Genomic DNA, 15,536 nt, shown 5'->3' with positions numbered 1-15,536 from the left:
TAATTTACTGTATGTATTGTAACTAGGACAGCATGTCACTCTCTCCTGTCCTCCCTTTATCTGTGACATTGTGTTTCAACATGCAGCCTTTAAAACAGAAGCTCCAACACTCGCTCTCTTTACAGAAAACTGTAGTTAATGTCAATGTATGACAATGCATCATGGAGCAATGGTTAGTCCTTAAAAGGCAAAAAGGGAGCAAAGCATCCAGAAACGTGTTTGAGGAGGATTTGGGGACTGATTGCAACAGCTGATTGAAAGTGCAACTGTAAAATGTAGTCATGTCAGGTACATTAAATTAAACTAGAGGAAACCTAAGAACTAAGTTAAATATAGGAAACAAATCCAATGTAAAGTCACACAAGTTTTACCTTCTGAAATAGTAGAAGCGACAGAAGACGGGGGAGTGTGCCGGCTCCTCGCCCTTCTTGCTGCGAATCACCCTGCACTCCCGACACTTCTGCAGGTTGGGTCCTATTTCTGAACAGGAGTCATCCTGCAGAAAAGACTCCCCTGTCTGCTTCAGTTTCTTCACCTTCCTCCAATCCTTCAGGACAGAGCGAGGGATCCCATCTGAGGAGAGCGACATTATTAAGGCATTAGCAGTACCTCCATTTTATCATGAAAACAATCAAAGGTCAAAGGTGACACATGTCTTTGCATGCTGTGTAAATATGTGTAATAGTTGGTAAATTGGTCTTTTATCCATATTTTGTTCAGGTATTAAAGGAAGCGTTGAGCTCACTCAGGCTTCACTACTCTACTGCCGTGATTTTATGGAGCTACATTGTGAATGTGTAGAAGTAGCTACTCAGTAATGAAAGTGGTTCCTTCAACATCAATTTATTGCTATAAAAGGATAAAAAAATACACAGCTTTTAGCTGAACTAAAAAAAAACCGTGTCCCCTGCATCAGTATGAATATGAATATAATCAACAAAAGTGTCAACAAATCTTATGTGCTGAGTCAAAACAACAACAAACGTATCCAGCTATCTGTGTCCAAAGGTCAACATATGTCATTCCTCTGTGCCACAGAGCTTTGTTGTTACCAAACAACTATCAAAATCTGTTGATTTGGTGACATGTTCTTTCATTACCAGAGACATTCAGCCTCTAGTTGAGAGTGTGGTGTCTCAGGGACTAATGCATGACATTCATGATGTATATTAACAAAAGCTACATTCCCTCCTGTTGGAGTAACGTTTGACCACTGGCCAGCTGAGAAGACAATATTTCCAGCCTTGTCCTTTAAATCTCGGTGCCTGGGAAAGTAGAAAAGGTTTCAATTCAACAGCAAATGCCTACAGTGAGACTTACTGCTGCTGGCCAGTTTGAGTTTGGTCTTCTCTCGGGCTGATCTGAAGATGCCATTGGGTTTCACGTCATCTTCCTCCTTTTCATTGTCTCCTTTCTTCTTGGCCATATCATTCTGTTTCTTCTTGTAGGTGGGTTTAGGCTGACGCTTGGCTCGGCCCTCCATTTTGCTCTCACTGGCGTCAGAGTCATCCCCGCCACTCTCTGATCCGGACTCGTACTGCCGTTTGTTCCCTCGCCTTAATGAAGGAGCCGTTTTCCTCTCCTCCCCTCCTCCTGCTGCTACAGATCCCACCTTCTCCTCAGTCTGCCTCTCTCTATCGATTTTGCTGCCACTGTCTTTGCTCATTTCCACCTCACTGGAGGTAGAGGCGCTGAGATTGACTGTACAGGGTTTGATCATTTCTGACATGGCGGTGGTGTTATTTGTGCTTGTGGTGGTGCTGGGCAGTTTCTCTGGTTTAAAACTGGTGGAGCTTGTAGTAGCAGTAGTATTCTTGTCCTCCTCTGAGTGCCGGGTCAACCAGGCTTTTTTCAGCTTGTGGTAGTTACTGGGCGGCCCGCTGCTTATTGAGGCAGATCCAGAGGTATGGCCATTAGGCAAGGGGCTGGACTTCCCTGGTGTTGTGCTCCCACTTGCTGAGGTGCTGCTACTGCTGTCAGCTGAGGATGAAGAGGCTTGGCTGAAGGAGGAAGGAGGGGGCGAGCTGTGAATGGGAGTTTTTTCAACTAAATCCAAAGGTAGGGAGGAGCTTACAGTTGTGATGGATGTGGGAGCAGTGGAGAAGCTTTTGGATTGGGCTGCAGCCAAGGCAGCTTTGTGCTTCTTAAGGTGGACAAAGGAGGAGGAGTAAGGCTGACAGGAGCCAGACATGGAGCTCGGTGTTGGGGTGAGGCTCGGACTGGGCTGGGGTGTCCCTGCTGGACTAGGGGGAGGCAGAGACCCTCCCGGAGATGTTGTGCGTGAACCAAACCCCACCTGCTCTCCTGGCCCCGAGTGGCTCAGCACCCAGCTACCAATACCAGTTTTATAGGCTGAGCTCTCTCTCCGTGGTGACCCTGAGTAGCCCAGCTCAGGGATGGATGTCCCACTTTTAATCTGTATGCCCAAAGCTGATGCAGCTGAAACGGCAGTCCTGCACACAGAGTTAATGATGCTGGCTCCCATAGATCCCTGCATGCCACGCATAGAAGTCTTTTTATACTGGACACAAATGTCATCCAGATTGGAGTTGGGTTGGATAACCCTGCCAGCTCCAGGTTCTCTAACACTCTCCCCTAGTCTGGGACATTCCCCCTGAAGCTGGGATGGGTAGAACCTCCCCTGGGGGAACTCCTTATGGATCATAGCACCAGATTTGTTAGCACCAACAGAACTGTCATACTTAATAGATGTCGATGGACGCACAATGACTGATGCCATTGCGGATTGGGGCTTGCCCCTTGACACTCCTTTCTCTGCAGAGAATGAGCCTCCTCTTTCCTGAATCATCTCTCCACATCTCCACCCTCCATCTGTTGACGAAGTCATAATCTCCCCACTAATGGCTGAGGCCACAGAGGTGACAACAGCAGTGTTTCCATGACCTTTGACATCCCTGAGTTCAGGCAGCAGTGTGGGTGGCTTCTGCTGCTCCGCTAATGTTTTGTTACCAGCTGCTGCTAAGCTAACTGGCTGAATAGGTGTGAGGGTTGGTGGAGACAGGCGTCCACCATAACCGGTTCTCTCCCTCTCTCGCTCTCTTTCCTTCTCCCGCTCTGCAGCCTCTTTGCGTTCCAGCGCATGCTGTGTGGGTGGATGGAAGACAGGTGCTCGGTGGAGAGATGGCATTGCCCTGAGCTGGTGATGCTGCTGCTGCTGCTGCTGGTGATGGTGATGATGGTGGTTCGGGGTTGAGGAGAAAGAGGAAGATGTAGAGGAGGGGGAAGGAGAAATGGCAGGGCTGCGGCGTTCTAGCCGGTCAATACCTGTGTGGTGCTGATGTTGCTGTTGGACTAGTGTCACCTGCTGACTGAGCTGCTCAGTGATTTTCCCTGCTAAACCCTCACCTCCCTCTGGCTGATGCTTAATGAGGGGAGGGGGTTTGGAGAGGGAGGCTTTGGAGCTGTAGCTACCCAGCGACAGAGCTCCCTGGCTTGGCACAGCGGCCCCTACGCTGGCCACAACCCCTGGAGGTCCTGTGGACAGTTTCTCATAGTAGGAGCTGAGCTCCTTGGAGGGGTAAAGTCTCGGAGGATCATTCACCACACTGTTGGACAGCGTGGTGAAGTAGTTGCTCTTTTCAGACTGGATGACATGCGGATGGACATGGCCAGCCTTGGGGCTCGGGGAGGCGAGAGCTGGTATCCGGACAGGGAAGGCTGGATCTCTGCATCTCTCCCTGTCCCTGTCCATCCCTGGGTCACTGGAGCGCTGGATCTTAGCAGTAAAGGGAGCCACCTCAATGCTCTCCTTCAGGATTTGCCGATTCTCCTCTTTGTATTTACTGGCTCGTTCTGCTGCCTGAACTGCATCCTGGGTAAGAAAAAGGAAACACATCAGGACTGATTTTCTAAATCTCAGACAGTGAGATTACAGAGCTCCTGCTCCATTTTTTAGGTGTTTTGTTTTGTTTTTGACAGGTCAACAAGTTATCTCCAGTCTGAAGGCAGAACTCACTGTCACCCAGGACAGGTATGACTCAAAAGCTGAACAGTTATTATAGAGTATTAATTGTTTGTATTAATCTTAATAAGGGTTGACAATAGCTAGTTAGATAAGTTAGATAAGACAGACTCAATAAATGTGTTTGTAACGCAGTTATGAACAACTCATGACACTCATGAGGCTTTTATTAACATTCAGTCTATAAACTATTAAGAAGAGCAACATGTTAATGATGCTATTGTTAATTTGGGCCTTATTACCTATTCACTTATGCTTATTGCAAGGACCTTATATAAAGCTTTACATGATAAATTATTATTAATAATAATAATAATAATAATAATAATAATAATAATAATAATAACAAAAATAATAATAATAATTATAATAATAATAATAATGAAGATGGTGGAAAGGTGTACCTGTGTATTTGCCAAGCGAGCCTTGCTGTGGGGATCCAGGTAGAGGCGGTGTACGTGGACATCTTTTCCTGTGGGGGTTCGACTCCTGTCTGTCTGCTCCTGCTTCAGCTGGGCCATCGTCAGTGTCCTTATGGGATCCACAAAGCCTTTCTTATCTACATCTCTGCACAAACATTTTAGAAGTCATTACATTTCACATGGCTTTACCATATAGCTCCACGATCTAACCAATAAATGGCAGCAAGTTTAACACATTTCTTTCAAAATTTTAGTTCATGTTTTTCTTGCAGGTCTTTCCTGTTATGGAATTTGATTCTATGAATGTCTGAAATCCCATAAAAGCTCATTCTGATATTCAGAAGTATAAAAGAAATTCCAAGACCAGATAGAACCCTGTGGAACCGTCATTGAGAACCACTTTCAGTTAAAAATGTTCTAAAATTTAAAAAATCTAAAACACATAATGATGTCATCAAATAAGGTATCACCGAAGACCATAAGTATGTGAGTGAATATTAATGAAAGTAACACTTGATGAAAGTAACAGACAGGTTTAGGCAGACTACAGGGCATCATGGTATTTACTGCCTATTTAGCAGATTTGAATGAACATGACATGTAACCTTAGGTTAAGAAATTAACCCCGGTTCTCTGAAACATGAGTGAGGTATCTCACTACGGGACAAGCCCCCTGCGGTTATCTCCAGAAGCTATTTTCCACTACATCATTCTTGACTGGCAGACAGACGTGATGTCCGCTCCCTGGCGGAGGGACTTTCTCCTCCTTATAAAAGCCGGGTGTAACGTCATCTATTCAGTCTGAGCAAGAACACCTCTTCCTCATTCCAGGCAAGGAGGGGGGTCTGGTGAGATACCTCATTCGTGTTTCAGAGAACCGGGGTTAATTTCTTAACTTAAAGTTCTCTTTCAACATTTGTTTTGATATCTATATAACTATGGGATATAGAGACTCCCATATTGCCAGACAAGCTTGAAGACCAGTCGTTAATACACCGCCAATCAGAAAGGCTTATTCGCTGTTGAACCCACGCACAGAACTGTGTGAGACAGTGTGGGTGCAGTAACGTCCAATTTATAGAATCTAGAGAAAGTGTGAAGCTTAGTCCAGCTGGCAGCCGCACATATCTCTTCAACAGAAACACCCTGAAACAGAGCCCACAACGCAGCTATACCCGAGTGGAATGAGCGCGCAGCCCTGCAGGGGGTCGCAGCCCCTTGCTATCATAGGCCAAGGCAAGAGCCTCCACAATCCAGTGTGACAAATACTGTTTCATAAGAGGCTTCCCCAGGTGTGACGTAGCTACACAGCTGCTCTGATTTCCTGAATCCAGCTGTCTTGTCAACATATGAGCGTAATGGGCAGAGCACATTCATGTGTTCATGCTCCTGCAAGGAGAAAGGAGGAGGATAGAACACCGACAGCTCAATAGGGAGGCATAACAGTTTTGGGTTAAAAACCTTGGGCACAAATGCGGGGTTGGGTGTTGCAAAAAAACTGCATGCATAACTGGTTCACCGACAACGCATAAATGCCACTCACGCGCTTGGCCGAAACCAATGTGAGCAGCAAAGCCGCTTTCAAGGAGAGCAGTTTAAGCCCTACCTGACACAAAGGCTCAAAAGGTGTACACGACAGTCCATCAGTCATCAAGGATAAATCCCACGGGGCAGCCAAGCTCCTTGACACTGGTCGAAGGCACCTAGCTCCCTTCATAAATTGAGGAACGAGAGGATGCTGACCTGCCGTCTTGTCTCCAAAGCCTATGTGACATGCCGATACAGTGGCTAAATACACTTTGACAGTGGAGAAAGCCAAACCTTTGTCCAGCAGCTCCTGCAAAAACATCAGGATTACAGGGACGGGGGCTCTGGAAAGCTATCACCTCTGTTTTGATGTACCAATCCTCAAATGCGTGCCACTTGCCATCATATGCGCAGTGCATCAAGGAGGCTCCAGCACTCGGAATAGTGGCAATGACATTCTGTGGGAGCCCAGTAGTGGCCAGATTCAACCTTTTATGGGCCAGGCCCATGGAGCCATGCACTCCGGATGAGGATTAAAGATCTCTCCGTGCACCTGCGTCAGGAGATCCCTGCGGAGAGGCAGAGGCCCAGCTGAAATATCTCCACTACCCAGGGTTTCCCCTGCCAGCGGGGAGCTATCAGGATGAGAGTCAGACCCCTCTCCCACACTCTGACGAGAGTAGGAGTCATCAGCTCTAATGGGGGAAAAGCGTACAGGACGACACGAGGCCACTTGTCCGCCAAGGCATTATATATGCAGCTAGTGATGGGTCAAATGCAGAGAATAATTTCCCCTCGGGGATTAATAAAGTACAAAAAAACCAAAAAAAAAACCCCCATCAGAGCACTCTGGCCAGTGAGGCAGTAAAATAGAGGGCACTGTGCGCTTTCTTCTGACGCAAAGAGATCTACCTTCGCCTGGCCGTATCTCTCCCAAACCTGAGCCACCACCTCGCTGTGGAGTTTCCAATCGTTGTCCCTGGACAGTAAGTCCACCCCCAGGTTCAATACTCCCAGTGTGTGAGTGGCTCTCGTGATAATAGGTGTGAGCTGCTCCATATTATCAGTCTGAGTGCCAGCACGTGCAGATGACGTGAACACTGCCCTCGCTGTCTGTTGATATATGCCACTACCGTGGTATTGTCCGTTCTGACCAGAACATGCTGCCCTCTCAAAAAGGGCAGAAAATGTTTCAGCACCAGGGACACAGCCTGGAGTTCCAAGCAGTTTATGTGAAACAACTGCGACCTTTCTTTCCAGGATAGTTCCCATGGTAACTCCTGCCGTCAGTAAAGTTGTGCGTCTCCAAGGGCGTAAAGCCAGGATGCACGCCGCGGGGACGCGTCGGGTTTAGGTTGAGCGCCACAACCCACTCCTGAAAAGGTCTCATGTGCAAACGGCCGAGCAGAATGACCGTCAATGCCAATGCCATTAGCCCCAGAAGTCTGAAACATATTCTGAACTTTAGCCTCTTCCCTCTGCAAAAAAGGGTCAGACAAGCCCGAAAGGCTTCCACTCTCTCTGCTGACAGATGCGCTCTAGGTGCAACCAAGTCCTGAGACAGACCGATGAAGGTGATGTTCTGAGTTGGGAACAAAACAATCTTTTCTCAGTTCACCATAAAACCCAGGCCGGCCAGATGCGACATGAACCATCTGGCGTGAGCCTGAATTTGTTCGGGAGACTGTACGGCTAGAAGACGATCGTCTATGTAAGTCGCTAAGCGCATTCCCCCTCTCTTATAGAGAGGGTCAATGGCAGCTTCAGTGTATTTTACAAACACCCGTGGACTTAATAAAAGGCCGAACGGGAGCACCATATACTTGTATGGTATTCCCTGGAAGGCAAATCGGAGATATTTTCCGTGTGGGGGATAGATCGAGATGTGAAAGTATGCATCCTTCAGGTCTATGGATATGAACCAATCGCCTGGGCGCACTAATCATATCAGAGCTGTGTGCTTTAACACCCTGAACTTGTACTTTCTCATGTATTTGTTCAGAGCACGCAGATCCAATATGGGTCGCAGACCCCCACCTTTCTTTGGGACCAGAAAAAAACCTTGAACAGAAACCGCTCTGTCTCTCTTCTGAAGTTACTATTCGGATAGCTCCTTTCTTCTGCAGAGAGTTGATTTCCTCCAGCAAAATTCAAACTTTCTCCCTTGTGCCCTCAATTGCAAAACCATGTTGAATCCAGGCGGGGTGGACACGAACTGGAGTCTGTAACCTCTGGTTACAGTTTTCAACACCCAGTTTGATGCTGTGCATGCATGCATGCCACTGTTGAGCCCGCTCTGCTAGCGGACCTAATGGCAGGGCAGCAGGTTGTGCAGCCGCATCGCTCTGTCTGTGCTGTCCAGCAAACAGATTGGTCCGCTGCACCACGAGTCGGGTTATGTCTCCCCTCTGATGTGTTTTATGGGGCTTTACAGCCATGTTCTGTTTCTTTTTATTTTCATTATCATTAATAAATGTGGCTGCGCCCTTGGTTTTGAGCCTGGAGGTGCACGAGAAAACATTTTTATTAATGATTTCAGGGGGAAGGGACACTAGTGTGTCTTTGTGCACTGGTGTGTGCTTTTGTGATACAACTGGGGCTCCACGGAGGGTGAGTGGCAGGGGGGCCTGCTTGGTTCCCCAGCGTCACATTGGCAGCAAAGGGCTTCTTCGCCCATGCACCCTTAAGTTCAGGTGGCTTGCTCTTGGTGGTTGCCTGGACTTGGGGCTGGTGTTTGGGGATGTGGTAACCTGGCTTGGTGGCAACTTGGGCAAACATCTGCAGAGGTGCTGCAGGGGGAGGAGGTAGCGATATCTTTCTGGGGAGAAGATACATTTACTCACATAGTCTCTGTATGGTGGCAACCGCCGGGCCAAATAGGCCTTTCTGGTCTATGGGGACGTCGAGGAGCTGAGCTTTCTCCCTCTGAGAGACTGGAGAGGTTCAGCCACCTAGCTCTCTCTTAAGCGACCATCAGGGCAATGGCTCTACTGGAGGCTTGGATGGTACACCTGTGTAGACGCAGGCAGGGGTGCATGACCACGCACACTTTATCCCACAGGGCTGGGGTGGGTAAGGCTGACATGTGATCCTGCAGTTCAGCCTGGTAGGCCATTAGCAGTGAGGATGCATTCAGGGCCCCCAATGACATGGCCACCGCTTTGTAGCCCTCTTCAGTCAGTGAAGACTGAAAGCATTCGGCCTTCGATGAGAGAGCGGGGCTCGCTGCCTTCATGGTGGACTTGTGCAAGGGATGGAGGTGGGATACGAGCAGAGGTTCGACTGAAGGAAGGTGGGAGGAACCTTTCTCTTCCATGTTGGCCCAGTCCAGTGCCAAGCCTCCCTGGACGAGGTTCTTGGTGGAAAGAAGGATTTGACCTTGGGCAGCCTTATTCCCTCATAACGAGACGTGGTGGCCTCGGAGGGGGTTTCCAGCCACGCAATGCCAAACGACCTCGCCTGTGGCTTGACGTCTTCCATGGTAAGGGAAGGTACAAGCTCTGACACTTTGCTTACTCCGTAAAGGATGGAAGCAGCCACTCTTTGGAGACAGTCTAGATGGCTTTGCAGCTTCAGGTAACGTAGAGTTCAGCGACCGAGTGGTTAGCTCGCTCTGTGAACTGTATTGGTAGTTCAGCTACACCTGCTGTCTGAGAGCTTGCTTCTGGGAACAAGAAGAGTTTCAAGACTGAATAGATGATGTTACGCCAGGCTTTCATAAGGAGGAGAAAGTCCCTCCTTATGTGTTTGTGTGGTTGAGTATTCAGTGGTATCTACATAATGGTCTGTGGTTACATAAGAAACAGCACAGGCTGCTGAATGAACAGCAGTCTGTCTGAACTGCTTTAATACTGGATTAGTGCCACTTCATCTGACTGACCCAGCAGTGCTTGTCTGCATCTCAGGGCTTACTTTGCTCTTATTCTGCTCTGTTTGGGTCCTCTGAACAAACATTATCTAGCTTTATAAAGGAAAGGTCCAGCAGTTTAAATGTCAAAAGGCTATACATTCTACACCCCTATCTTTCTGCGTGCTCCCATGGATTCTTTGAATTTTCTGAGGCAACCCTGATCTAAAAGAACTTCACGTTATTGATCTTTCCACTCACTCTTTATGAATGTCCATGCTGGCCTTGGACAGTGGAGGGCTTGTGTGTGTGCTGATCTTGACAGGAGGGCGGTGGGCGTCGGCGCTGGCTGGCCGAACGGGAACGTGGCTCAGCAAACTCAGACCGTCACCAGCACTACCAGCAGCCTGGTGCAGCCATGGACTGGCTGTGTTCTACACACACAAGTGCAGAGATATGACATCAATAAAAAATAAAAAAGCAAGTGCAAACAAACACATAGTCAAGTCAAAGTGTATCACCATAAGTTACATGTACATGCTCATTAAACAACCAAAGACACTTGGTTTAATTGTTGTGAGAGGTGGTATAATTGATATAAGAGGGATAATCCACTGCTTGTTAAAGGGCCTTAATACAAAACAAATACAAAGTGTTTATACAGTTGACTTTACTTCCCAGTCAATGTAAAGGACAAAGTGTATAACACTGTATAAATGATCTCATCTGAACCAGTCTCAATAAGTTGACACAAAACCATGGTGTTGATTAAATCTTTGGACAAATGCGAGATACACATGGAAGGAGCACCACTCAGACCAGTAAAGATGGTGAAGAAATGCCTGCTACAGGACAGCACTTTGTCCAGCAGAACCAACTTCACCCCAGACCACATTTGTGCCTTACAGGACCCTCTGTCTGACGATCACCTACTTCCATAGTGGCCAACCTCTACATGGAATAAGTTGAGAACACAGCCTTGTTTACCTTCACAGGAACTGCTCCTAGCCACTGCTAGAGAACTTACACTTGAGTCAAACTGAACCACGGAAGTGGAAGTGGGAGCCTTCACAGAACATATTAATGCTGTGTACAATAACATCAAGTTCAAGCAGGTGGACGTCAGAGGAGACAATCTGCCCTTCTTGGACTGAGCAGTACAAATTGAAGAAAACAGAAGCCTCAACAGTGAGGTGAACCGAAAACCTACACACAGATCAGTACTTACAGTTCGACCCTCATCGCTAACTGGAGCACAAACTAGGGGTCATCAGAACCCTAAACCATCTGGCTAAGACAGTGTCCACTAAGACAGAGAGGAAGGAGAAGGAACAGAGGCATATCAGGGGAGAACTTAAAACCTGTGGCTTCCCAAACTGCACATTTGTCAGAACCTCCAAAAGATTCAGAGCAGACAGAGAGGAGGAGATGAGAAAACATAACATCGTCATTACTTATGTTGCAGGAACATCTGAGAGACTCAGTAGGATCTTTAATAAACATCATATTCTGGTTCACTTTAAACCCACAACAACACACCATGTAAGGACACTCCCACACTATGTAAAGACTCTTCCACAGTTTAAAAGCCTGCAGCTCCTCCAATAAGTTAGAACTGAAGAAGCCTCTTGGATTATTGATGAAACGTCTTCAGGAAACTAGAACAAGTCCAGTTGACTACAATAGAGCATTTTCACATAGAAAATGTCAGAAATCATCGAAAGATCAATATTTTCATTTATCTTATATATTACAGGTTACAGGCCCAGAATTATCAGATTTTTTGTATCAGGTTCTTATCCTCATTTCTTCTCTACATATTCTCCCTGCCCGCCAAAATCTCCAATGTCTATCCATCCTCAAACAAACAGGTAGCTAACTTACAAATTCATCCAAATAACATACAGGCCAAATGTTTCCACTTACCCTCCTGAGAGAGGCCTCAGAATTCACGGTGACAGGGTTTTCAGGGTGGACCCACTTAGCTGTGTGGGACAGGTTGAGCCCCGGGGGGTAGGAGGTTGGTGTTCCATTGGGGTACTGCCATAGGATAGGGTATAGACCTAGCCCTGCTGCCCCGCTGTGAGCCTGGGCGAGTAGAGAGGGTGGAGGGTGGCCCTGACCCTGAAAATAAAGAAACATTTTTAGTTTAATTTCTTCTTGAGGGAATGGTTTAAATCATGTTCAGCTTCAAACTTTCATATCCTCGTTGGAGAAGTCTGGAGAGGAGGGAACATTTCTCTTCATTAGCCCTTCCCCTACCTCAATGTCCACAGCTGGATATTATAAAGCAGTCTTTGCTTATGCGACTAAACAGTGTGTATGCATCTGAAGTCCTACCTGTAAGTACTGCTGCTGGTGGGTGGCTGCTGGATGAGGCAGAGCAAGGTGGCCCAACCCTCCAGGGGATTCGAGCCGAGGGTGGCCCCCCAGGAGAGATGCTGCAGGCGGAGGCATGGCTGAGAGCACCCCGGGGGGTAATAGGTGTGGGTGAGGTAGGGCAGAGGTGTGAGAAGGGGCAAGGAGGTGTGAGGTGGCGTGGGGGTGGGATGCAGGGGTGAGACAGGGGGAGTGAGGAGAAGGTGAGTGGAGGGTGTGCAGGTGGGGATGAAGATAGGCTGCCACATGGTTGGAGGGAACAGTGGCAGAGGCAGAGTTCTCTGCGTCTGAGCGGACCAGCGCTGGGTCCCTGTAAACAGTGAAGGTCTCGTTCTTATCGATGATCAGAGGGCTCTTGGTACTGCTGCTGCTGCTGCTCGTACTGACTCCACCAGACTCAGAGCGCGCTGGCACCGCCTTGAAACCTGACCGCGGAGGCTCTGCTATTTCTGCTTTAGCAGACAAACGGCCTGTCGGAGGTGGCGAGGTATCAGAGTATCTGTGTATTTTATGTTTAGAGACCTCTGGAGAGGTGTTGGGTTTGGGTTTGGAGATGTCCAGCAGGCCCGTGTGGGGCTTAGCTTTGTGAAGGTCAGCTGGGTTTTTGTTGGGGTAGGGGTGGCATTGGGAGTTATTGGGATGCAGGACTTTCTGTTTGAGGGGGTCAAGCTGAGCTTGGTTGGAGCTCATTTTGGATTTGGCGAGGTCTGAGGGGGGGGCGGTATTTATCTTGTGTGGGGGCAGTTGCTGCTGTGGTTGTTTTCTCATCTCCTCAGACAGAGATGGGCTCTTAATGCTGGGGTGGATAGATGTGTAGTGTTGCTGTTGTTGTGTGTGCTGCTGCTGCTGCTGCTGCTGCTGCTGCTTGTGATGATGCAGCTGTTGATGATGATGATGAAGATGATGAGGAAGAACAGATTTCTCCTTCTCCACCAGCTCCACATTTTCAGCCACCGATGAGACAGGCCTGGGAAAAAAAAGGATTTTAATTGTGCTCAGACAAAATGATTAATACATTCAACTTCTATTAAATCATGAACGATTACATTGTTTCAAATGAAATAAATCAAATAACAACGGTGTATTTGATCACTCATGATCCATGTTTTATGGCTAACAAATCTGTATTATTTTCTTAATTTTTTTTTTAATACATGTCAATTGTTTGATTGATTGCTGGTCATAGTTCATGGAGCAGGCTTTCGCTATCAAGGATTCCCATAAGGGACTCTTACACCCTTTTACTCAAAAGCATTTTTGAGTTGACTTCAAGTCCTTGAATATTTTGATAGTTTTCTGGTGGATGGACTGTATTATATAGCATTTTTCTAGTCTATCGTCCGCTCACACACACACATTCATTCACTAGTGGCAGAGGCTACCATGCAAGGAGCAACCTGCTCATCAGGAGGAATAAAGGGAGGAGGAATTCTCTCATCGCTGCAGTAATACCAATTTTCTTCATCTGACTTTTAAAGCTGCTATAGAAATGAAATTCAACTGTACACTATTCAGCTCTTCTAAAATGGTCACAGTATAGGGACACTCCTGGTGCTTACATGTACTTAAGTAATGTATCAGTCTGTTCCCTACAGTTGGGTGACTCCTAAAAGAACCAAAAAAAATTCTGACTACCCTCAGAAAGGCTGTTTCTAAGCAATGTAAACCTGATCAAGTAAAACTGAAAAAGTGGTGTACTGAGTCACTACAACAGTCAAAATGAGCAAGCCATCATTCCAAAATAAGGTTGAGGCCATGGGAGAAATCTTATTGATCTGCTGCATGTATACACAGATTGACAGTAAGCAGGTTACTACAGGTCTTTGATTCCCTGTGTAACCTGAACTCACTGAAGTTGTTTTCACATATAAATCCTGGACAATGTGAAGGGGATCAGGTCAGAATATGGAGCTGCCTTTTACACAAGTGTGGAGACTTATAATGATGACTGGTGCTGCACTGATTACATACCATATTTAATTTGCACATCAACAAAAGAGTCAAAAGCAATATACTGGCAAGAAAAACAAAGTACCAATTCAAGCTGCAAGCAGTGATGAACGGGCCCTCGCAGTCCGCGCGTGTCGGGCATGCTGCCGTTGGGGTATGCCGCGTAGATGTATTCAATGCATGTTTGAGCAATTTGGAGTAGATGGCAAATTGTATGTGGAAGTTATACTGAGTTGATGGTTTTATGGCGAAGCATTAAAATGGACCGCGCCACCAGGAGTGACATAGGTGAAAGCTTTTGATAAGTTTTGTCCACAGATGCTACTTGCAAAGTTTGTTGCAAATGGGTCAAATGGCCTAGGAGGAGTTTATAATTTTTTCACAAAGCCTTAGTGGTTCATGGGGAAGTAGTCACCTAGGTTTCATGTCATTCAGACAGCCCAATGTGGAGATATCCAACGCTTCGTGTTTTGAGCAAAATGTACAGGAAGTTGTTATTTAATAACTTGAGTATTGTTTGGAATATCAAAATTCTTTTAATCATTTTCGAAAAAGTGGTAATTCGAAAAACAATAGGGACCTTGCAGGACGAGGCCTGCTCGGGCCCTAATTAGCTACCCTCCGTACAAGGTCATCAACATTCTCAACATGTCGATTGGCATCATGTTCTCCAGACAGTGTTCTTCTCTAATCACATCTGGGCTAAATCGAACACTATCAAATCTGGAGATTTTGCGGAGACCAGATCTAATAATTCCATCTGCCATCCTGCCATCATATCAGGGACAGTTACAGTTGTACCATTCACAATCTGACCTTTAGAAATACACAAACACATTCTGAAGCATTCTGTTCTTACCTGATGACCTCAGAGGGAGCAAACTCTATCTTGTTGCCTAAGCTCCTGGCTGATGTCAAACCAACTCCTATAATGTTCTGCTGCTGCTGCATGGGAGGTTCAATATCAGTCCTCCGGCCTCCTTCTGATGGAGAGGGAGATGGAGGGACAGGAGGTGAGGAGACGGGCGAGGGGTTGAGGGGCAGGTAAGGTGAAAGGGACGTGGACTCGGCCTTCTGGGATGCGAGCAGTGCAGACACTGCCTCTGAACTCTCCTGGTGCACGGTCGCCTGGGCATCATCTGTGATGTCAATCACACCACCGCTGTGGAGATGGGACAACGACGGCGTCTGGCATCGAGATGGCACTAAAACAAACATTATACGTCATCACACATTATGCTGTAAGGATTTTGAATTCATGGATAATAACCACATATATCACAGTTGCCATGCATCAGTGCACTGTACCTTTCACAGTGTTCTTACTGCTCTCAATAACGCTGCCCTGGACAATGTCAGACATCAGAGGCGTCTGTTGCCGTGGAGACTGAGTGATCTGTGTTACCGCGACCAATTCCTCCTCCTCCTT

General features: G+C 47.0%; 1 protein-coding gene across 4 annotated transcripts in view; it reads right to left on the bottom strand.

Moving 5' to 3' along the window:
* jmjd1cb (jumonji domain containing 1Cb) overlaps window positions 1–15,536 on the bottom strand; it is a 224,342-nt gene that overhangs the window by 26,629 nt on the left and 182,177 nt on the right. For 3 of the 4 annotated variants that reach the window (XM_030400883.1, XM_030400880.1, XM_030400882.1), the window contains 8 exons: window positions 15,416–15,536; window positions 14,967–15,312; window positions 12,119–13,124; window positions 11,705–11,902; window positions 10,040–10,212; window positions 4,387–4,549; window positions 1,321–3,832; window positions 372–573 (listed from right to left, as the gene is read on the bottom strand). The exon at window positions 15,416–15,536 is cut by the window's right edge and continues 434 nt beyond it. In XM_030400883.1, coding sequence (XP_030256743.1) covers window positions 372–573; window positions 1,321–3,832; window positions 4,387–4,549; window positions 10,040–10,212; window positions 11,705–11,902; window positions 12,119–13,124; window positions 14,967–15,312; window positions 15,416–15,536 — 4,721 coding nt within the window. The remainder of the gene's footprint in view (window positions 1–371; window positions 574–1,320; window positions 3,833–4,386; window positions 4,550–10,039; window positions 10,213–11,704; window positions 11,903–12,118; window positions 13,125–14,966; window positions 15,313–15,415) is intronic. The other variant, XM_030400881.1, reaches the window with a different exon arrangement.

Source organism: Sparus aurata, chromosome 20 (assembly GCF_900880675.1).
Source record: "Sparus aurata chromosome 20, fSpaAur1.1, whole genome shotgun sequence".
NCBI classification, from domain to species: Eukaryota; Metazoa; Chordata; class Actinopteri; order Spariformes; family Sparidae; genus Sparus; species Sparus aurata.
The sequence above is the reverse complement of the archived record's forward strand: the minus strand, read 5'-3'. Positions and strand labels throughout refer to the sequence as shown.